The sequence below is a fragment of the Silurus meridionalis genome, chromosome 15 (assembly GCF_014805685.1).
Source record: "Silurus meridionalis isolate SWU-2019-XX chromosome 15, ASM1480568v1, whole genome shotgun sequence".
In the NCBI taxonomy this organism is placed as follows: Eukaryota; Metazoa; Chordata; class Actinopteri; order Siluriformes; family Siluridae; genus Silurus; species Silurus meridionalis.
Genome location: NC_060898.1, coordinates 15618416 through 15643206, shown reverse-complemented (window position 1 = coordinate 15643206; position 24791 = coordinate 15618416). Strand labels below are relative to the sequence as shown.

General features: G+C 38.4%; 1 protein-coding gene across 15 annotated transcripts in view; it reads left to right on the top strand.

The window, feature by feature from the left end:
- Positions 1–24791, top strand: part of ncam1a (neural cell adhesion molecule 1a) — a 258543-nt gene that overhangs the window by 147665 nt on the left and 86087 nt on the right. For all 15 annotated transcript variants that reach the window (XM_046867287.1, XM_046867279.1, XM_046867282.1 and 12 more), the window contains exons 2-6: positions 16078–16152; positions 18117–18326; positions 19530–19673; positions 22981–23118; positions 23357–23474. In XM_046867287.1, the coding sequence (XP_046723243.1) occupies positions 16078–16152; positions 18117–18326; positions 19530–19673; positions 22981–23118; positions 23357–23474 (685 nt within the window). The remainder of the gene's footprint in view (positions 1–16077; positions 16153–18116; positions 18327–19529; positions 19674–22980; positions 23119–23356; positions 23475–24791) is intronic.

The window sequence follows — 24791 nt, the reverse complement described above, 5'->3', positions numbered from 1 at the left end:
CAAAGGCAACCCAATGGCTTTTAACCATTTACTTTTTTAGCATTTGGCTGGATGCCCTTAAATTTAGCAGTTGAGGGTTAGAGGCCTTGCACAAGGGCCCAGCAGTGGCAGCATGGTGGTGCTGGAAATTAAACTTGTGATCCAGAGTCTAGTGCCTAAACCACTTTCCCTAACCAGGCTTCACATGATTTAAAAGTGGGGTTAACACCTTTTTACTCAGGTTCACAATGTAGTGTTTGCACAATTTATTTGTCTAGTTGTCATTGTTGACATTGCATATATGTGAATACAGGCTTTAATCCAGGGTTTAGGAATGTACGGTGTGGAACATAAAACAAGATAACTCAAGATTTGGTATACCCAGGGTTAAGAATGACAGGGTTAACTACTCCATGTGTGGAAATGCCTCCAGAGTCAAGACTGAAATTGAGTTATTGGAGTTGGGCGTTCTCTAATGTGCCACCATGGCATCCGTATCTATTTCTTGGTAGATTTATTTCTTTTATGTATACTGAATATGTAAGTGTGTGTGTGTGTGTGTGTGTGTGTTTTATGCTTTGCTGCATGAATTCATCCATTGTGATGCCCTGAGGTGTTAAAGGCCCACCACCACCCATAAAAGTGGTCTCATTGACTGACCCGTGCTAGAAGAAGTCAGGCATGATGGTGAGAGTTTTCCTGCCTGTATGTGTCTGGTCTGAATGCCAGGTTTTAATCAGGCAGGGACAGACACAGTGGGCATGCAGAGAGCTGCAGCTTGGCTAACTACCCCTCTTCTCTCTCGTCCACCACACAGCTTAGTAGGGATTACTGCATGTACCATCCCTCTGCCTAGCACCCTGCCTAGGGGACCATGGTCTACAGCACAAACTAATTACACTCTCTGCTTAAGGCCACCGTGGGGCTCCTACGTACAAGAGGCAAAGAGAGTGCCAATGTGTTCGACCAGGGTTCGGGTCGGAAGAAGTGCCCGATGACTTCTTGATCCATATAAGCCAGGTTTATCATGCCTTTTAGTATTTCAATGCCCAATTCATAGCTGTGTTTTCCTTCTGTTGTACAGATCGAGAATGAACATTGAGCAAATAGATGCTCTCTAAAGGAGGAGCCATCTGCCATGGTAGCTCACTATGATAGAAGGGATAATCTAATTTGTAGCTAGCTCGTTGCCTCTCACTTGTTTTTCTGAGAAAGATCAAACGGATGCCTTACTGATGTGGACGTTTTTCAGCTATCCCGCTGCATCAAAGAATCAAATTAAATTAAAGATTAAGCCATAAACCATCACTAATGTACAACATTGAGTTGGAGAGGTTTCCGAGATCCCTAAGGAACACTGGATTAGGAGCTAAGATCGATGGATGAAATTTTATTTTTTTTTACTATTTTTTTACAAATAGCCGACTGCTACCGATGACTTTTCTCAAGTCAGTTGAACGCAATTAAGATGAACTGAACCAGACCTGACTGTGTATCTGGCTATCAGCTTAAAGCAGGCGCATATCGAACCCGAAGAATTAATCTGGTCCCCAGCAACCGGCTTCATCCTTTTTTCTTTTCCTAAACCTTCTTCTTGTTTAATTAGCCCTGTTCCCATCATTATCTGACTGCCAGCACTATGCTTTCTGGCTGCTCAGCTCCTCCTCTGAGCAATGCTTATTGCTTATGCTCAATGCTTATGAGGTTTACCTCATTCAACTTGATAAGCCAGAGCCAAGTCTTAGTGTAAGCTGAGTGACAAATTAAAGAAAAAAACCAACATTTTTAAAAAATGCTTCAGTACACCCTGGCATGAAACTTGCAAGTTTCTGAAAATGCTCGAAAATGATTCTGTCAAAAATATGTTGTCTGATATTCTTTTTTTTTTATCATGGTTGTGAGGAGATGGAGACATCTTTTTTTAGTCTGATTTTGCTGTGGTGGACATAAAAAACGAACCTTGCAAAGTCTTTCCCATCAGCGCAAATTGTACTCATTGACACGCTACTGCTGCGTTACCAGCCAACAGTGATGCATAAGCTTGAAACATGAAACATGCTAATGGAGAAGAAAAATGGTTTTACCTCACTTTTATGTGAACAATATTTCATGCAAACCCATTTTCCACACAAACCCAGATCATGCCAGATGACCTGACATACATTGAGAACCCACATTAGCCTGTTATAGAAATCAGCCATGGGCTATTCTTATCCAGAGTGACACGTAGTCATCTTAATCTCTGTAATCACAATAGTAATCTGTAATTGGGTAAATCAAAAATTTCCCACAGGTGTTCAGAATAACTGGAAGTAATAGCATATGATTTGTTTGTAATATATTCTGCCTTTTTTTCCCTCTTGGCCGTGTCTTAGATAAGAAACCAGGGAGAAAAACACAGTGTACCTTTCACTGTGTCCTTGCTGGGTTGCTAACACATTTTAAGGGGTTGAACTTGATTTCCCTTGAGTATAGCCACCCAAATCATCAGCTTCATTTCTCAGTGTAATTAGCATTCTGAAAACAACTCTCAGGAACGATAGAGGTGAACGAAAGCCTCTCGAGATTTTCAGGTTATTTTTGGTACAATCTACAGGGCTTCATTATCCTTATTATACCTTTCATACTGTCTTTTTTCCAGATAGGAAAGCCGTTCGCTTTTCGCAATTTATTTTCTTTTTTTAAGCGCACAGTGGGAAGGTTCAAGGATACGCCACAATGCACCTTAGGATGTGTTTGATTCTTAATTTAGCCTGTAATGTTGTACTGCCACATGCGGCTTGAACAGCGGCACAAGTCTGGGGAAAAACGAGTGCTCTTGGTAGTTCCAAATATTTCCAAATGCCTAGATGATGAGAGAGATCAGAGAACAACAGCCAAGGAAATTTATAATGTCAGGTAATATGAGTGTCAGTGTGTATAAAACAAGCAAAGTGTATTTGATATAAATATCCAAGCCAAGCAGTCTGAATCAGCAGGCAGAATCAAAAATGGAGAACAGGCAATGGGTCAGGTGATCGGCAAACCACAGGGCAGGGACAAAATGAGAGAAACTAGAAATAGAAACAAGATCAGAAAATCGGGAATCGGGATGACTATTACAAGAGAGAACAAGATATGTACTTCTGGAATGATGCATGACGGCATGCGTTCAATAATTCCTCGGACAGAGCGAGGGAGGGTATCTTTGGCGTATAATAACCACTCTTTACAACCGTTATAAGCAAAAAAGCATCTCAGAATTAACATAAATTCCAGTTTATTCAAAGTGTACATTTGGCATTATTCAAAGCATTTATTCATTAATTCAAATGAAATGAAATTTAATATGGTTAATGATTTATTCAAAAGTAGAAGTACATTTTGATAATAATATTTGAGCTTTAACTAGGGAGTTAACTAAGGAGCACAAGGAAAACATTAGGAAAACAAATAACAAAGCTGCTCAGGCCGAAAAAAAGATCAAGTACATGTAATAATTACTGGTTTGCAAACGGTAAAACATTTAAGGGAGGAAAAACAAGCCATTTAACCGTGTTATGAGGATTTCAGTGGATGCTCCTTGTCCATCTTTTTTTCTTTATTTGCCATCTGCTTGGTTTTACACCACCACGTTTTCTTACTTTAAGTGAAAAAAAAAGGCCACTATTAGTTACTATCACAGTGGTTTTATTTTCTGCTTCCAAATTTGATGTTCTGAAAATGCCATGAGTACGTGCCAATGTCGATGCCAAATCATTTCTTTGGTCCATTGGAGCCCAGCTTGTGAGAAATGATGAGTTGGTTGGCATGGCCTGTAACAGGCTGACGTGTCATATTAAAACAGTTGGAGTTCATTCGGAAACCTCGAGGCCCGCTGTCCTGTGCCCTTCTGTTCACCGCGGCAGTGTCACTCTCAGCATTAGACATCTATAACCATGCCGCCAGCCTCTTTATCTCTGCATGCCTCAAACATAGCAGAAAGCCTTCATCAAACGAGAGCAGCGCTCTGAACGAAGCTCTTAAGGCTTAGCTTTTTTGCTTCATGGCTCTTTGGTTTTTCAGTCAAGGCTTTAAAACATAGCACAATGCATGAGATAGGAAGCCAAAGGTGACGTCTGCCGTGTTGAAGATCACTTCCTGATTTAAATACCAACTCTCATGGAATTCTCTCAGCAGTCACTTCTCGTTTTGGATTAGTTTTTTTTTTCTTCTTTTAACATGAACAAAACAATTTTACTATCCACTTTGATATGTGTATGTGTGTTTGTCTGGATTCATGAGAATTTTCTCTCTCATTCTGTAATCTCATTAGCTTTGTAGCTTTCGGCATTTATTGCAAATAAGCCGCCCTCGTCAGCGCTTAAGAACTTTTCAAAGCAAACCAAGGCATCTTAAGTAATTAGCTTCATTTCAAAGCGCCGTTAATGTCATTCTAGTCCATTTCATACCTCTTTAATGGACATTATTGCCCATTCGTCTGTCCTGCACCATTGATTTGCCTCTATTTTTACAGTCCTGTCTACTTGATGAGATTGTCACAGGTTTGCTTGATCTCTCCATCCTCTCCTTTGATGCAGTTAGTTAGGGATGAGGTCCTCTGAAAGCGCTCATGTCTAAGTGTAATGTACAGACTTACGGCCCCGTTCGTAATTGCCCTGAACGGCATATTGTCCGTCTATATTGTCTGCAGTCGTCTTTGTAAATGGGGGAAAGTGAAAAACAAAACCAAATCTTTTTGGCAGTGATGAGCCGTAGTCCACCACCGGAGCAACACGACCGCCCTGAGAATGTAATTATGACCAGCGAGGAGTGTGCGTGTACGTCGAATTATGTTCATCCTTCGTCTCCTCGCCTCATCGTCTCTGGAAATGGTGCTCGCTAGCCACTCCATTGTCTGCTCAATGTGTTGTGAGTTGGCCTCGTAACCTCATGGATTTCTGTTCTAAAATGTCTGCGTTTCTTTTTACCGTAGCACTTTTCTTTGGTTTGTAATTGGATTCAGCATACTGTAACATGAAAAAGAAATTAATCATGCTTTTTTTCTGTTAAAGTGAAACACTGCATGCTGAGAATGCTATTGTAATTGCTTCATACCTTTTTCTGGCCAGTGGGAGAGCACTAAGGGGCATGTTCAGCATATTTTGTTTGCTCAGTCAGAGAGGAACAATGGGTCTCGAACCACTATGCACCTCAGAGATGCTCTAATGTGAAAATGAGCATTGTTAAAACCCTTAGTCAACCAATATGAGCATGTACTGATGATTGAACCAATATTGGTTTTGCGTCTGAACACAAAAAACGCAGGCCTTTTCTTTTGGCACAGGAATAAAAGTAATTTTCACACTTGAAAACGGAATAATCCCTGGTTTTCTTGCAAATAATGGTCTTGAGTTTGCTTCAAACCAGTGTCTGATGTTAAAGTAACTGACGCTTTGTGCTGGTATTATATGCAGAATAAAACGTTTGTTTCGACTTCACGTCACCGTACTTCCTGGTTTAAGTTACACGAGGGTGGCAAAAAGCGATCAGCGAAGAAGACGGGAAATGCCTTCTCGATCTATGAAACCAGGCTTTCTTAGGATCAGAGTACTGCAATTACCTCACTTTTGTGTGCTCAATCAAGTTGAACTCGATTAATTTGCAGTAATAACATCCTGTTGTTGTTTTTTTTATACCAACGCTAAGCATTTTTTAAATCAATTTAATGTTAACCTTTAATGGTGTGGAACGTCTGCGAAGCAATTTAACAGCTTGTCCTTGGTCTGAGAAACCACAAAGCACAAAGTCCTCCATCCTGTGACGGAAAACTTGACCCTCAGAGTGTTACAAAGCGCTGATTTTGGCGATTCCTTGTATAAATCCTAAAGGACTCAGCAATCATCCGTTATAGTCTATTCATGCCATACTTTCAATGTTGCTCACTAGTATGAGTTTCAGGAGTTTGAACTACCACCTGGCACTTTTTTTGGCGTGTAACTCTACAGATGCACTGCATCTAGTTCTGGCTACGTGGCTCTGGTGCACGGCTGGAGTATTAAACCGAAACAGCTGTTTTACACAGCGTTGTACTGTAACATCTCATTTATCGCCAACCTCAAATTAGGCACACATACTTGTTTTATGTGGTGCATAAAAGTCGGAATAACAAGCAATTACTCTCTTGTGCAGTTAATCACGGGTGCACACGGAGAGTAAAAGCGCACTAATGACTGATACGTTGAAAAGTTAGCGCCTCACGTGTCGAACGAGAAGCAACCGCTTCAGTCTGCTGCATTTTTCTGAGGAGTGCTGTAAATTGCACTGTAATAATCGTGGAAATAGGCAGCATGGTCGAGTCTTTAAGTTGAAAGTTTTTAATTTAACCAGTTTGACTTGCAAATCATTCAATTGGTCATTTGTGACACAATTAAAAAAGAAATCTTGCTTATGTTTACAGACAGTCTCATACACCGAATGATGCATTTACCTTGCCTTCAAGCAGCTGTGTCAATCGAATTAGCTCTTTTTAATAAGAAAAACGAGCAAGATTGTAATGCAGTTACTCCGGACTGTAACCATGTCTTCAAGCAGCCGAGCTATACATCATTACAAAATACCTGCTACTTACAATTACTGTGTAATATTGTGAAGTAAGAGAAAAAGTATTTTTTTTTTAACTTTTTTTTTCCCCACTAATAATTTGTGTAAGGTTACATTGACATTTTTTGAACTTTAACCATTAAGAAGTGTCTTATTATTTACATGATGTCTAACAGCTCCATCTGTTTCACATTTTCTCATCATGTCCTCAAAACATGGCATAAGTTAAACTGGTTCCTGTAGGGTGTGTCATTAAGGCCATTATCATTAGCTAGACTACATGGACAAAAGTTAGTATACACTTGACCTTGATTAATAGGTGCTTTTTGAAAACCTAGTCCATATTTAGTTCCCATTTGCTGTTATAATAGCCTCCAGTCTTCTCTAAGAAGATGTTTTACTAGATTTCGGAGTGTGTTTGGGGAGATTTGTGCTCATTCGGCCACAAGGATGTTAGTAAATTCAGGTACTGATGTACACTATGTTGACAAAAGTTTGTGGATGCCTGATCTTTCTTGCTATATGTGGTTCTTGTCCAAACTGTTACTACAAAGCTGGAGGCACACAATTGTATAGGATGTCTTGGATGCAGTAGCATTAAATTTTGCATTCAATTAAACTAGGAGACTCAAACCTGTTCCAGCATGGCAGTGCCCCTGTGTACAAAGCCAGTTCCATGAAGAGGTGGTTTACCCGGTTTGGAGAGAAAGGAGGAGGCCTGGGGTTTAGTCAAAGTTCCAATTCATCCCAAAGGTGTTCAGTGAGGTTGAGGTCAGAGCTCATTTAATAATATCATTCAGAATTGTATGTTTCTTTTTATTGCTGTTATTTCCTTCTGCTCCTTCATGGTATTTAATTAGCTGGCATTACACACCTTTAGTGGAAAAAAACATTAATTAATTCTGTATCGTTAACAGAAAATCATTAATGACCATAAATAAATACAAAACAAATTGGAGACATTTAAGATATTAGACAATTTCTTCCTTGTCATTTGTGACACAGTTTACACCATCTGGTGGTTTATGTGATAGAAGTGAAGTGGATATATTGGGTGATGTTAATATAACTATGCAAATGCGATACCTGTAATTTAACACACTCAACCGCACATTTGGATTCTCATTAATTCATAGTGCAGTGTTGCTTTTAGATCTTCATTTAGAGCTTTGTCATGTTTTTTTTTTTGTCTGTTTATTTTACTTTTTTGTCTGTCACGACATGTTTACCCAAACTCTGCTCATTCAGGTGGCGTCTGTGACGGGTGTGTGTTTATTAGTTCTAAATCTGTTGAGGGGGGAAAAACCCCCATAAAATCTGACATTGTGCTCGGGCTTTCATCTTTCCTGCATGCCCTGCCTGGTATGGCATTTCAAAGTACCTTTATTCCAACCTCGGAATGATAAAAATAAACTGGCTGGGCGGAGGAGGAAAGTCGTTCCCCACTTTAATCTGGCCAGTGATGATTTTAAGTCTGCTCGGAGCTGACAAAGTGTGTACAGCGCATCTTTTCTCCACTTCTCTCTGATTAGCAGCAGCAGCTCTTCCAGGTATTCACTTGATTCACTTATGGTAATTTTATGGGAATAGTTTATATAGCACACTGAAATGCTGGTTTGTTCTGCAGAGCTACACTATATGGGCAAAGGTTTGTGGACACATGACCATAAGATTCATGTGCTCTTTGATTATCCAGTTCCACATTAAGTCCCTATTTGCTGTTTAAATAACCTCTATGTCGATGTTTTTTCTAGTGTGCTTGTTTGTGCTCATTCAGCCACAACAGTGTTAGTAAAGTCAGGTGCTGATGTAGGGTGAGGAGGGATATCAGCGTACCAATTCATCTCAAAGGTGTTCAATTGGATTGAGGTCAGAGCTCTAAAGCATGCCACTTGAGATCTGCCAATCCAACCCATTTATACAATATCTTCATAAACCTTGCATTGTGCACATGGTAACTGTCATGCTGGTATAGTTGTGCATCACCTGGTTCAAGTGAAGGGAAAATTTAATTGTATTTCACTCAAAGACATCCTCTACAATTGTGTGGCTCCTGCTTTGTGGTAACAGTTTGGGGAACAACCATATATGGCTGAAATTTTCAAAATTTGCTGCTGTAATCCCTGCCTTGCTGCATCTCTGATTCTTTGATGAAAGAATGTATTTTTTCGGTGAAACCGCTGATATTACGCAAACTATCTAGCCTCCATTCGGCACTTGCTTTAAATCACTTACTTGGTGCCTTCAGGGTCCCCATCGTGGTCCTTATTTTTCATTACCATCTCAAAGGTTTCACATGTTTTTGTCAGGGTTTTTGTCAGGTTTGTCAACCCCAGAGGGTCAACTGCTGAATGTGTGCATCATGGCGTATTTTTTGTCTTATTTATTTATTTATTTGAGATTTGACACATCAGTAAAAAGAAAAGTTTAGTAAGTAAAAATAGTTTTCCAGTGGAGTTTATTTTTTTTATATATATTTGAGAAAAGAAAGGACATCATAAATAAATGTGTATAGCGTTGAAGGTTTCAATTTTGCCTCTTTTAAATGTATTTATTCATAAATTTTTATAAAAATGGTCAAACAGAAATGCGTTCTACATTAATCACATTTACTCAATTTAAATAAATTTAGATAAATTTTGTCTACATTCATGAGAATCCTGGCAAGACCATTTCATGCAGGTCTTGGTTTCAATACTGTGATGTTTCTGAAGATGAATGAATGAATCACTGCTGCGGATTAAGCCAGGTTTGTTCTGGTGCTCTGTCGATACAGTATGTTGTCTTTATGCATCGTCTGACAAAGGCTCAGTGTTTAGCTTTACCAGCTCTCAGTTTAAATTTATGTCACAAACACATATATGCAAAGCTCAAATAGATGAAAATGACTCTATGGTGAGATCATTTGTAGGCGTAACCACCAAAACCTGGAACAGGTCATGTGTGGAGGGCATATTTCTTTCTGCACAATGAGTGGTAACTTATAATGCATCTAAGTCGAATTTTATTTTATAACACTTTTTTCTGTAGGTAGCTTTATATACTGTATATGGAAATTGGAAGTCTGGCATGTTTCTCAAAGAAGCTTATGTTATGTAAGTAATAAATCAAAAAGGTCACAAAGAGACACTGTAATCATGGAAGATTGCTTATTTTTAATCACAACACATTCTGAAGTGTTGTTACTCTTACGCCGTAGCAATTTGCCAACAATTATGAGCTTTGATTAATTCAGCAATGGCAGCTTACACTTTCCGTCCATTTATATTTGTTTTTAGGGTATCGGGACATGTAGTAATTGTTTTTTACGTTATAGCAACTGTAAACCACAATTTTCCAATAACAAAAAACAAATGTTGTTCATGAAGCAGAAAGACTCAACTGATACTGGAACCACGGCAAGGCAAAATCCAATCCAATTTGCCACTTTGTCACTTGGATGAATGAATAATAAACACTACATTTGTAATATCAACACATGTCCTGCTTATAGCACAAGTTCTGTATGTTGCATTCTTGATTAATATTTTTTTTTATGTCTTGAAACTTTGGTGACAGTATTTTTATAGCACTTTCAACAATGTCTCAAAATAAAAAAACTACCTGAGATGGTGTGATGAAGAAACCTTGAAAGGAACCAGACTCAAAACATTCCTTATCAGGGGGTCACCAAATGTCCATTCATTACAGCAACTTTGAAAAATATAGTTTACCCTGATATACTTATTTACTAATAAAATAAAATAAAGGCTTTATGCCGACTAGAGGATGGTCCTGGATGTGTTGCTGCCTTCACTAAGGCTGTGGAGCTTTGGATTTATTTTGTAATTAGGCTCATCGATTTGCCATCCTTTTGTATTTCCTTGGGTTTATTTGGGCTGTCAGGGAGGGCAGTCTTACTTTCGCTGTGTCAACAGTCCGCAAGTGTCGAGATCCAATCGCTTAGCTTTGTAAGAACGTATTAGAAATTCTGCAGCAGTGTCCTGTGTCACTGCACTCAGCTCTCTCTGCTCCCGCGTTCACTTATCGGCTCGGATCGTTTTAAAACCAGTGAAATGTTTAAAACACGTTCAAGCCGTTCTTCCTTTAAGACATCTCATTGATGTATCAAGGCGTTTAATATCCAGCGCTAAACAATTGTTGTGGCTTGTTCTGTGCGTGTTCAAAGCTGACTCATACATTTCACTGGCCACTGATTTCAGCTCTGAAATTAATTCTGACAGTCACATTGTCATCTCAGACAGAGTTATTACATCGGTGTAATGTGGTGTAAAATCAAGCAGCATTAAATTAGGTGGGGGTTTTCATCTTGTAGTGGAAAAAAAAAACAACAAAGAAGGTCTTGGTCAGCATACAGTGACTTTGTGACTGACTTCAGACTCAGAAGTTTACTTTGCATTGTGGCATTAATGCCAGAGTCTTGTTTTATGTAGAAGTTTGTATAGGGACATGGAAAGGAGAGTATTGGGAATAACAAGGCTCAGAATTTAACAATATATTTGAAGATAATCAATGTTATAGCAAGATTCAATATAACAATATGAAATGACAGCGGAGAGCGGATATAAGTGTGCTAAAGCAAAATAGCGTTGCAAGTATACCAAACGTAAGTACAGTAGTGGGAAAAAAAAAAAAAGAAGAAGGAAGAAGAACTTGGGAATCAGCAAGGACAAACACAAGCAGCATGGGCAAACACAGGCATGGATAGACGAATGAAAGACAAAGAGTGAATTGAACCATGAGTCTATATACACAAGTGCTAATTACTGGTGCTCAAACAATCATGTGATGTAGTACAATGAAATGCAGTGGCATGTGGGAAATGTAGTTCCTGTCTATAATCCAAACAGTCTTGGATGTTCTGATAGGTGAGTATCTGATTATAGATTCAATGATTAGGCTTGAGTCTTCTTTTTTTACTATTCCACAACTGTGGAAATGTGGACAGAAGTGCAAATATTCTTCATTTTGAGTGCTAATGTAAAACAGGAAAGATATAAAGAAAAAAAAAACATCCAGCTAAACCTTAATTTGAGTGTGAAAGCAAGCTGATAACAACCAAGGATAGACAAACGTGAGACAAACTGTGAGGTGCGAGAAGAGACTGAAATACATGTGCAAATTAGTGTGAGTGATTAGTGATATGTGACTAGGTCTTGTGATGGGAAGGCTTATGGGAGATGTAGTATTCAGGCTTTATTCTGACAATTTGTTCAAAGAGTTACATTTACTGTGTGAGGAAGCAACACTTATCTAGCCAGGCTGGGTAGACTGTTTTTTTCCCCACAGTGCTTGTCACACTAGCTTCTTATTCATTGGTACAGAAAGATCATTTGTGATTAATAAAACACTTCCACATCATATTTATGGAGCAAATATCTCCACTATTTTGACCAAAACATTTTGGCATTTTGACAGAATTTAGCCACAGAGGCATTCAAAAGGTTTTTACCCGACTGCTTCTCATATTTGGACAGAGATTGGTTTTTAACAGATTTTAGAGGCAACTAACTGTCATCATAATTTGCAGGAAAAATGTCTCCAAAACCTTGAAATGCACTAATAAAGAATGCTTGGCAAATTGTTTTTCTGAACAAGTTGGAGTACAAATTCTTAACCACTTTCTAAAATCGTATATATAATCATATCCAAGGTGTGTTTTAAAAGGTCGTACCCAGTGCAGAGTGTTTGGAGCCTGCTCAAACTATTTACATTTATCAGCATTCTACAATGCACTGGTCTGGGATATTAAATTGTTGTTTGTCCTTGGTAAAAAAAAAAAATGTATATTTTTTGTAGATAACAGGCACCATTTCCAATGAAACCAGGCTTGTTTTTTTTTTTGTCATCTAGAAAAACAAAGCAAAAAATATCTAAATTGGTGTGCCAAGGTCTTTTTTTGGGCTCCTAGGGTTTTTGCTCCAAGCTAAAAAGAAGCAAAAACAACTTTAAAGCGTATTAACTTATGAATTAATACACCAGGCAGAGGTCAGAACAGTGTCGACAGTACTGAAGTAGAATGAGTTATTATAATCCAGGAACATGCAGGTAAATTTTAAGTCACAGGAATAAAATTTATGAATAAAAAATTTAATTGAGAAAGTAGGACGTAGGAAGGAAAACCATGAAACAAGGTACACGTATAATGACCTGTAAATGCAACACATATTAGGGACCAGGAAAATACAGCAAAACACAGCAACAAAACTAAAAAAAAAAAAGATCAGTGACTTTACAGGAATCTATGACCATATAAGGAAAATGAGAGACGCAATGGGACAGGGCATACTTGTTCCCAGAGCATGTGGTAGACATAATTCATGTAAGCATACACACTGTAACACTGCGTTTAGATATCATTACACAAACCCAGCATTCCTTGTTTTTACATTACACCTAATGGATGTATTACTGTTCTGTCCTGAGAGGTTTATGTTCATAATATTCTCATTTCAGCCACAAATGTAAGTCAGTTTTGCTCAGCAGTATACAGGATGCAGCGCAAACAGCTTCCCACGATCCTCTGAGACGCTGTATTGAAAATGAAATGATTAAAAAAACACTACAGGTATGCTTAAACATTAAAAAAGAAAACGTCTAGGTGTCAGCTGGTGAAAATGATGTGACGTGACTAAAGAACTGTTTACATCTCAGGTGTTTCCTGAAAACGCAAACTCCTAGTGAAAACAGTAAGCAGCTTTAAGGCGTTTGAGGTGTTTATGGACAGCGGCGTTAAAGTCTACCTGGAGCATTTATCACCTCTGCGTTGGGATGAATAGATTGCATTCCACTTGACAAAGTGCTGAAAAGCACATTGAGTTAAAGCACATTCATTCTCTTGTTGATAAGCGCTGCTGAATAGGTGAATGGGTGGCGAATTTATCTGAGATTTCAGTCATTTACCAAACAAATGACTTTATATGGACATCCGCAGGGTTTTTAGCCTCGCTGATAAGGTTTTGTTTTCATTCATATGTTAATTGATTTATTCATTAATTTATTCGTTTTTAACTGATTTATTAAGGTGTGAGTCTGGAGCCTAAACTAGCAACACTTTATGTAAGGCATCAAGAGCAAGAGCATGTCTTTGTCAATTAGGAGGAAACATGACAACCCAGAGGACACCCACATGCACATCGAGAGAACAAGCCAAACTCCACGTAGAAAGAAACTTGAACTTCGTTATACAACATTAAATATACTCTGTATGTCCAAAAGTATTGGAAGACTCTATATGTCGTTCCACCCCAAACTTTTAAGACAAAGTTGGAGGCACACAATTGTATAGGATGTCTTTGAATGTGGTAGCATTAATTTTTACCTTCACTTGAACCAGGAAACCCAAACCTGTTCCAGCATGGCTAGTAACCATGGTTCCTTGAGGGAACAAGACGCTCAGCTCTTGCCTCGGAAGAGCGTATGCTCCCTCGTTTAAATGACCCGGGTACGCTGCCTCTTAAGGAGAGCAGCTTCCCCTGGGCCCACAGGAGGATCCAGCTTGTACAAAAGGCGCAAGCGCAGATCCCCCTTGTGGTTGATATAGACACCACAGGGGTTGTCCGAGCGGACAAACACATGGTGAACTCTGAGGTCTGACAGGAAATTATTCAAATCTAAAAGCACGGCCAGCATCTCTAGGCAATTAATGTGCCACAGCAGATGGGGCTCTCCCCAAAGACTTTGGGCAGAGGGGCCACCCATGTCCGCTCCCCAACCCATGAGGGAAGCATCCGTCATTAGCGTTATGCGATGACCGGGAACTCCCAACATGGGGCCCTGGGACAGGAACCCAGGATCTCTCCAAACATCTAAGGCACGTAGAACCCTTGACTCCTTAGGCACCATGAGTGCAACTATGAGTTAATCAAACCTTAACTATAATGATGCAGATGACCTGAAGTCTCAGAGGGACCAGGCCCGCATTCACACACTTCGTGAAGGTGCGGGGTAAGTGGGCAAGACCAAAAGGAAGGAGCCTATATTGGTAAGCTTCGGATCTATCGTGACAAACCAGTCCTCGGATCTGATTTGAGACACGAACCTGAACCTAGGAGAATACATATAAGGTTTACATAGGTTGAAGTGGAAGATCTTAAGTGGCCTGGTATAAAGCTTTGATCTCAACTCTACAGAACACAACTGGGATAAATTGGAACACTGATTGTGCCCCAGGCCTCCTCACCCTTTATCACTTTACTAACACCCTGGTGGCTGTATCAAATCTCCACAAACACATTCCAAAATCTAGTGGAACATCTTCCCAAAAGAGTGTAGGACTTAATGTGGAATATAATGTTTGAAAGCACATTTAAATCTTATGGACAGGTGTCCACAAACATTTGTCTATATAGAAAATTCTGTGGTATGCCACTGTAAATATGTAAATAGTGTAACTCTGCTTAGTGTCACTATCACATTGTTGATTCTTTTTTAGTTTAGTTTAACAACAATGCCCTGTGCTATTTTATTGCAATTTGTTCTGTGACCCATGCTATTTCAGCAGTTCATGTGCTACTTTAAAGCTAGAAAACAAGACAAAGCGAACATCAAGCACGGCAGAATAATGATGCAGTAGTGCGTCTGGGTGTAAATAATATATAGGATCATAGAAAATAAAGGATCATAGAGGGAGGCAGACATAATTTACTTTAGTTTTTTTTTAAGTATTTGTTTACAAATGCACTTAGTAATACAAAAAAAGAAGAAGAAGATAAAACAACATCCAGCTTTTTTTGTGTTAATTCCCATCCTCAACTAAATCGATGAAGAGAGAGAAAAAATATTAGCTGATATATCTCTGAACGTTAATATGCTATGATTTATGGTATTACTCTTTCCAGCTGTACAATGGGAAAGGGGGAGAGAGAGGGAAAAAAAAGTGGTGTCTTTGATTAAACTAGAGGAAATGGAGGCTTATAGTGAACTATAAATAGGTCTCAGGACTCCTGGGTAATTGTAAGTAGAAAATAAGTTTTGCGAGGCTTAGTCATTTAGGTTGTGCTGTCCTAATTGTCATATTTAGTTGAAGAAGCTGTCAGACAGATAGGTTTTCCATTAAGTGCCCCTGACGGCACTTTAGGGTTGCCAGGGTTACTGAGTTTGATTTAACCGTATCAGGTTTTTTGTTCCGGTACCTTGGCTTTTCACTCGTGCTCATCCAAGAACCTTCGCTCCAATCCATCAATATAAAACAGACCCAGATTTATACTGCAATGAGATGGCTGACATACCATAATGTGTTGGTCCTAAAAACATGGCCTTGTGCTCCTCATCTTCCCACAAGTCTGTCCTTTTAAATAGGACATTTTAATCAATCGGCACGTTGACAAATCTCGACCGAAGTAGGGCGGATGGATTTCTGCCAGGATTTGTTTGTAATTTGGTGTCTCTGTATTTAATTAAAACAAATGTGCCATTGGTGTGACGTGGATATGCAAAGCTTCAATGTTTTCCAATTTCTCTGTCTGGATAAGCCGTATTTCTCTCAACATGTCCCATTCTTACTGTTTCTCTCTGTCTTTGTGTCTTTTCTTGCAGTCTCGCTGCAGGTGGAGATTGTGCCACCCCATGGAGAAATCAGCGTCGGAGAATCCAAGTTCTTTTTATGTGAAGGTAGGTCAGAAATATGCTGAAACAAACCCAAGCCATGGGGCTCTTCTCAGTATTCAGAGATGTATTCATGAGCCACAGCTCAGTGTTCAGCGTTATGTGATATGCTGGATTTCTGGGCGAGCTTCAGATTCATAAAATAAACTGCATGCAGTTCAAGCTGCTGCCAAGTAATTATTATTTTATACTTATGGAGACCACCTCTTTTAAACCAAAGTCATGTTTAAGCAACAAATTACCATACCTTTAAACCAATCTCTGTTTTTGCAGCTAAAAATCTAGTCTAGACTGGCATGGAATGAAAAAAGTATATACAAAAAGATAAACAAATGATGAAAATTAGTTTGAGTATTTAAAATGAACATTTTCCTAAAAAGAGGAGATGAAATATGACCTAAAACCAGAGGTTAATAATAAGAGACAAGAGAAATCAACAAATTAACAAAACATTTTCCAGGGCTTTAAGGAACCTCCACCATGCTTAACTGTTGCCTGCAGCAACTCATTATTGTACCACTATTCAGCCCTTGTTCAAACAAACCAGCTCCTGCTTCAGTCATCAGTCACTTCCTGCCATTTTTTTGAACTCCAGTTCCTATTTTTTTGTGCATAGTTGAGTCGCTTAGCCTTCTTTCTGCGTTGAAGGTATGGCATTTTTTCCCAAAATTTTCCCATGAAGACCACTTTTGGCCAAACTTTATACATTAGATGGGTGTACCTGGGTACCACTGGTTTCTGCCAGTTCTTTGCAAATGGCACTGCTGGACATCATATGCTGTTGACGGAAAGTAAGCACGATGTGTCTTTCATCTGTTGCATTAACTTTCCTTGGCCAATCACTGTGTCTAAAGTCTTTGACGTTGCTCATTTCTTTATGTTTATTTAAAATAGCGCATCTTGAAACTGCAGTCCTGCGGTTGGAGACCTTGCTGATGCAGTATGACTACCTTGTGCCTTGTTGCTGTGCTCAGTTTTGCCATGATGTAGGGTCTGTGAAATTAAACTTTCACAACCTCACCTTAGTAGCAGAGTTTGGCTGTTCGTCCCCCAGTTTTAAGCCTCCTATACAGCTGTTTCTGTTTCAGTAAATGACTGTGCTGTACATGTGCCACGTTGATGCTGTATGGTGATCAAGGTGAAATACTGCCATTACAAGAAGCTCTTGAAGACTGGAATGAATGCAGGAGCCAATATTAAAAGGCATTTAGAATCATGTAGAAATAACACATACATGTCCTTATCTTTATGCAGGCACTTAAGTATAAGGTTATTTCTGAGGTCTGATTACCAATGTGCACAATTTCAGTATGACATTGTTCCTCATTAGATAAGCTTATCTCAACTCTAAGTGCTTATAGCAGACACTTTACACATAACGGTCCATTATGGCAATGAACCAAAGAGTATTACGGGCCTAGAGATTTTATATCAAAATGTAATCGATGCCAAAAAAAAGGCACAAATGCAACCATTGTATCTAATTAAGATCCTATTTGGACTCAAAGTTCCCCTATAAGTTCTGCTCCATATCCTGCATGAGATAAGGCCTAATCAAGGCTGTGTTGTAGCTTTTTTGTCAGGCAGATCTGGAAGAGTCCATTGCCATCCTTACTGTATGTGGGTTGTAAGAATGTGATGCATGTGGGCAGGCACTGGGCCATTAGTCATTAGTCATCTGGGATCCCACCTGCTAAACCTGCTAGATCTAATGTTTCAATTATAATGAGAAACACCTGAGGTAGCAGATTTTGCTACACCTTTCCCTCACACATCAATGGGGATTAAAGCTTATTAAAGCTTGACAGGATCTTGAACGTAGACCACATATCCACCATGTCCTTGAGCTCTGAGGTTTTGCTCTTTGTTTAACAAAAAGCTAGGAAATTCAAATTCACCTTTGAAAAGAAGCAATGCTGGCAGTCTGACGGACACTTCATAGAGGTTTCTTTCTTTCACTGTGGTCCCAGTGGTCGGTGATGTGAAGGACATCGACTGGTTTGCTCCCAGCGGAGAGAAGCTACTGCCAACTAGACAGGACATCAGCGTGAGTCGTAATGATGAGACCTCGTCCACACTCACTATCTACAGTGCTACCGTGGACAACGCTGGCATATACAAGTGTGTCGTCAAAAACGGGGACAAGGAAGCCGAGGCCACTGTCAACGTCAAGATCTTTCGTAAGTGATCCCATGCTATTCCACAATACATTAGAACTATATATGAAGTGGACATAATTTGGCATGACATAATAATTTTACTGAAATTACATGAAAATGTTTTAAACTATGTTCTAACTTTATGACAATGATGTTGGGTAAATAGCAAGTTAAACAAATTCACCAAGAAACATTGAACTTAAATATTGTTTAAGGATAGAAAAAACTTTTATATCCACTATATATATATAAACACTGTGAAAAATCCTATTTTAAGCTTCTACAATTCTAACCAGGTTACTAAAGATAAGTCAATAAATGCAAGCTTTGTACCTACTGTGGAGATCTGTATTTGTATGTGTTTGGTAAAGCGTTATCTGTTCTATGTCCAATTATTCATTTGTATCTTGTTATTGCTCTCATCTACATGCAAACATTTTTCAGTGTAAAGTTGGCTAGCCTTGGCGAAATAGATTTTCTGGTACTTACTACAATTTTAAGTCAAGTGAAACTCTTTTTTGTTTAAAACCAAAAAATCTAAAACAAATTATCTAATTAAATTCAGTGAGTGTAGCATCAATAGGTAGATATATATAAAAAATACATTACAAATACTTGAAAATACATTGGCTTAGATTCATTGATTTGTCAAAAAAATCATATATACTGGAATGCCAGTCAGGAAACCTTGTTAGGCCACACCCCTTTTTAGGTTGTAAAAGATTTTATGTTCTATCATTTGGAGCATGGTGTCTATTTTATTTTGTTTGTTTATTTCTTTCCCACAGAAATGTATAATATAACACCATTTTAGTAGCATGCATGCAAGATTGTTGTTGTTGACACTATTAGGCATGCAGGAGTGTTATCTTAAAATACCCCAACTTGCGATGTTTACTGTATAGTAGAATGGCTATTCATTAACTCTGTTTCAGCTGACTGTGATATTCCAAAACATATTGTGTGTTGAATTTGGAATGCGTTGTACTCACTCAGTGCCATTAGAATACCAGTTGGTGTATTTTTAAAATCTGAGAGTTCACCAACATGAACGAAAAATCTCTATTGTGGTTTTTTTATACTCTCTCATTGCTCTTTTCTATTATAGACACAACCTTATGAGGACACTGAATACTGTTTGTGTGTCATGTTTTTGCTGTGCTGTGCGATCACGTATGATTGGCAGGTGCATAAACCAAATCTAAGTATTGTTCTTTTCGACAGAAAAACTGACTTTCCAGAACGCTCCATCTCCTCAGGAGTTTAACGAGGGGGACGATGCCATCATTGTTTGTGATGTCATCAGCTCTCCACCACCCACAATTATCTGGAAGTACCAGAGAACCAAGATTCAGCCAGAAAAAGACGGTAAGAGGAGCACGCTGTACAATTTTTTTTGCAATCACCTTTTTCTAGTTGTTCCTTTCTGCATCGTCAATGCATTCCTCCTTCCCGCTAACTCATCCAGACGCCATGTCAAATAGCAGGGTTTTTTAAAGCTGTGATTTTTTTTCCCCCCAAAACCACTGTACGTATTCTGACCGATTGTCCCACTGTGCTGTTTTTGTTTTTTTATTTTTTTGAAGAATATTTTCATGCATAGACCTATTTTAACCTCTCAGGGTTCCTCCTTCACAGACCACTGGAAGAGAGAGTGACCGCTGCTCTGTGCTGGCTGGCTAGTGAACATGTTTTCCACTTTAAAACCACTAATTATTGCTGAGAACGAAACCCAAACTGCTATTATGGATGTAGAAAAGTTTCCACTTTTCTACACTTTACCTCCTCAGGGCTTTAAAGGCAACTTTTTGCAAGCTGAGTTTAAACACTCTGGTGTTTTATTTATATCTGCCGAATTCCGGAAAACATCGGGTCAGTTTGGAAAAAAATAAATAAATAATTGAAACAATAAGTAAGTTGTAAAATTGGGAGATTCTCTGTATATACTGTAAAGTGCCCACCACTAAATTTAGCACTAACCCTTGTTAAATACGAGCAAAATATTTTATTTATTGTTGAAGCTTTTGGCCTTTTATTAAAAAAAAAAATGTAATTAAATAAAAAGAAATACTCTGATCCAATGGATATCACACAATTGTGTGATAAATGTAAAGAATAAAGAAATCTCCAAACATCACAGCTGGAATTGCCTAACTGTGTCTTGGGGTCAAAAACTATCCAAACCACAATCTGACGTCACCTGCGTACCACAAGTATATATAATATAAGTCGTGGTTGGACCTTCCGGAATGGCAATGCTTTAAAACATACAGTAAATTCAACACAACTAAACACAACATCAAGGTCCTGCCATTGCCTTCCCAGTCCTCTGACTTAAACTTATAAAATACCTGTAGGGTGAACTAAAGAGGAGAGTCTACCAGTGCACATTTAAAAGAAGTCTCAGAGCGGGTCTCTTAGCAAATAGAGGTAACACATAGTATTGACTTAAAGGAAGTCAATAATCAATAGCACACATATATTTTATCAGAGTTAACAAAATAATATTTTCTTTTTATTTATCAGTAGTACCAATCTTAAAACAATTGCATTTCCATCCACAGAACTCTCTGTCTGTCACTGTTTTTGTTTGTTGAACATTCTATAGACCAGACTAGACTGTAGTTTGGCAAAGTCAGCAACTTGGGATGCTGCTACTGCTTCCTGCTAGAAAAAAAAATCACAAAATCTGTGCAGAAGTCTCACACTCCTTTTTTAATATAGAGATTTTGTTTACATGTCTGTTCTATTCAATCCTGAGTGTCTCTTAAGTAAATAGTGGTTTCATCTAGGTTCAGTTTCCCACATCTTCAGCTGTAACTTGCTTCTAGGTGTACAGTATATGGTGCTGTACTATAAACCAGCATCACATCTACAGTTGACTTTTGTGAAATGGTCTTGGAATCCAGTAGACCTTGCCCCATCAGTGTGTCTGTAAAAAAAAAAGAAAAGGAATACAAGATTTAGATTCTTATTAAAAATAAACATCCTTATGGCTTTCTGGTTTTGTATCCTCAGAAAGTGTTCATTTTAAAGTGCAGTGTGTATTAGAGTTCCCAAATTATGCACCTATCTAAGAATAAAGTTTCACTTCATTGTTAAGAATCAGTTGATGCTTCAATCATCAAGAAACGTTAAATCGCACCCGAGGACTGAACTGTGATCACACTGAACCCCATAAAAAAAATACAACTATTTCTCTTTTATTATCACCCTACTGAATGTTTGTTGCTTGTTCAAATATATATATAAATATATATATAAATATATATGTATGTATATATAATATGTATAATATTGAACATTCTGCACTTTTAAAAAGAAGCTTCCAGTGTCTGCAGGTTGTAACAGCTGGCAACATTCATATGTTTTTAAAATTTTACAATACAAGAAATGTTTTAGTGAGGGAAGGCATTTTTATATAGCCAAAAGTCTAATAGTTTCATAATAAAACCCTAAGAAATGTAAGATTTCTAAACGTCTCTTTCTATCTATTTCTAATCTTTAGATTTCAATATGCTTTTTTTTAATAAATATAAAATTATTTACAAAATAATTAAGATGATTTAAAACTTAAAATATTAGTTAAAACTGAGTACAATATATGGCTGAAAGTTTGTGGGCACCAGACCATCATGTTTGTATATGATTTTTTTTAGCATCCCATTCCACATTTAGGCTCCATTTTGATCTTATAATAACCTCCACTGTTCTGGGAAGATGTTTCACTAGATTTTGTAGTGTGTTTGTGGAGATTAGTGCTCATTCAGCTACAAGATTGTTAGTAAAGTCAGATACTGATGTAGGGTGAGGCGGCCTGGATGAAGGCAGTGTTCTAATTCATCCCAAAGGTATTCAGTAGGGTTCAGGTCAGAGCGCTATAGGCTAAAGGCCACACGAATCTTCCGGTCTAAATCATGTTAACTACATCTTCATGGAGCTGGCTTTGTGCACAGGGACATTGCCATGCTGGAAAAGATTTAGGTCTCCTAGTTCAAGTAAAGGGAAAATTGAATGCTACAAATTACAGAATACAGAACCAGATATAGTATCCTAATACTTTTACTCATTTAGTGTATATTTAAGGTTTTTTCACTTTCAAGGTATTTGATTTCTTTAATAGACAAAAATAACTTCTCTAACATATGCCATGCTTTTTGTTGTAAAATTCAGTTACTGTATGCAGCATTCTGCCTGCTAGGCTTTTTTTGTCATCAGTGTAATTGTCAGAGGTAAAGCTGTAGAGGGCTTTGTGGTTTCTTGTTAACATGACAAGCTATATATTTATGTCTTATTACATTCAAGACAGAGGAAAAACAATAGCTGGGAATAAGGGAATAAGTGTTTATAGCTGTTTATGTATATATATAGCATAAATGGTAACAATGCCAAATTCCTGTGGTTTAATAAGAATAAAAGCATCTGGGAGCTGCTGTACAGTTACAGTAACTATACTTCATGTCATTGATTAGTTTCTTGTTGCAGCACACAAAGTATTTAATTTCTTAAGCATTGGTTAGGCTTTAGTTTTTTATCAGGTGGCTACATAATGGGGCATTTCCCAAAGACAGAAGATGCAGCTGTTTCTGACATCTAATTCAACCTCCTGGTATGTAATGAAAGGTTTGTTATAATCAGGAAAAGCCACTGACTGATATTTGTGTCTTTCCTCCAGTGCGCTTCAAGCTCCTGAGCAACAACCACCTCCAGATCCGAGGCATCAAAAAATCCGATGAAGGCGACTACACCTGCGAGGGGCGCATTATGGCTCGGGGAGAGATCGACCTCAGGGTCATCAAGGTCATCGTCAATGGTGAGGAGTCACTCCGAAATGCATGGAAATCCGAGTCTGAAAGCCTGGCTTTACACTCTAATCCATTTTGGAACGCAGTAGATGAGAAGGCGGTTGTTCTATTGACCCGATATCTGTGAATCCTAGCAGTGTTCAATTAGTTAAAGTGATTCTGTACACGTGAATTGGCGCATACTGTATTGACCTGCATGTACTGAATTATTATTTATAGCACAGGTTCTCGTTTTTTTCCTTTCAGTCCTGCCCAGTATTAGGACTCGCAATGCAGAGCTCAATGCCACTGCGGACATCGAGCAGGCTGTGACTCTGGCATGTTATGCAGATGGCTATCCAGAGCCCACAGTCACGTGGACGCAGTAAGTAGGCCAGCACTGCACACACACTTACCTCTGTCACGGTTTTAGTTTGACTCACCAACACTAGGTTCCATCTCTATCCAAAGCGGAGGCAGCTCAGCATTATCAACTCTCGTAAATAAAAAAAAGGACGGCCAAGTGTTATTTCATCCTTACAGATGCTGTTAGCGGTGACGTCTGGCAGCCTTTAGTGGACGCTTCCCTGAAGCATTAGAGACTAGTTTGGCAGAAGAAGCAAGAAAGGGAGCGAGGCAGAGGAAAATTACATCAAGCCTCGCTACCCAGGCATTATTTATTCCCCCCCTTCGCTGACAGCACTGTCATTTGGCCACCATTTGGGACGGCTGCCGCTGTTGCACACTGGTTGGATCCGGGATTTGATACGAACTGATTTAGAGTCACAGGGGTCACGGATGCGGTTTGGAAAGCGAACCAAGATTCACATCAGTACTTGATTTTTATGGCCTTGGAGTATTCTTTATTACTGTTATGTCGGCTTAGAGCACACTATTAAACAAGGAAGTGTGACAGAGCAAATGAGCCTCTTTTCTTTTTTCCCAACTCACCTGCATATGCTTTCACACTTGAGCTATGATTTCGATTTGGCAGCATTTTGGAACTGAATATATAGAATCGTTCCTTTACAAAAAAAAAAACTTTGCCAACCCAAGTGGTTTCAAAGGAATAGCTTGGCAAAAAAAATTTTTTTTAGCAGTTTATCTCAGTCCTTTAGTTTTTAAAGGCTGCTTCTTTTTGCCCTCCTCTACATCTAACATGGTAATAGAAGTCTCCAAAATTCAAGAACGTATCAAGCTTGATGCCAATGAATTTCTATCATAAATCAATAACAAAAAATGTACACAAAAAAACGGATGTTTATAAAAATCCAGTTTGATCAGTAAAAGCTTTTATATCCAACACGTGTATGTAGTTTATATAAATGTATTTATAACAGGACTTTTAAACAAACAGGCATTTAAACCATGTAATTGGTGATGAATTACAGTGATTTAATGGATTAATTCAGATTAACGCTGTCAAAAATAAATCTTTTGTTTATTTCAATTACTCGCAAATCTGTCATTTCATATTAATGACTTGAAAGAAAGCAGTCCAAAACAATTCTCAAAATTAATACAAATAATACATTCAATTAGAGCGAAAGAAATGACGTTTCACAGTGGTGCTGTAAGATTACTACTGCATCTGTCAATGTGAAGTGAAATATATGAATGGTATTTGTACCATCATTTTGAATCCAACCAATTGTTAGGCACTGTGAGTGCAGATGCAGTGCAATATTCATTGATATATATA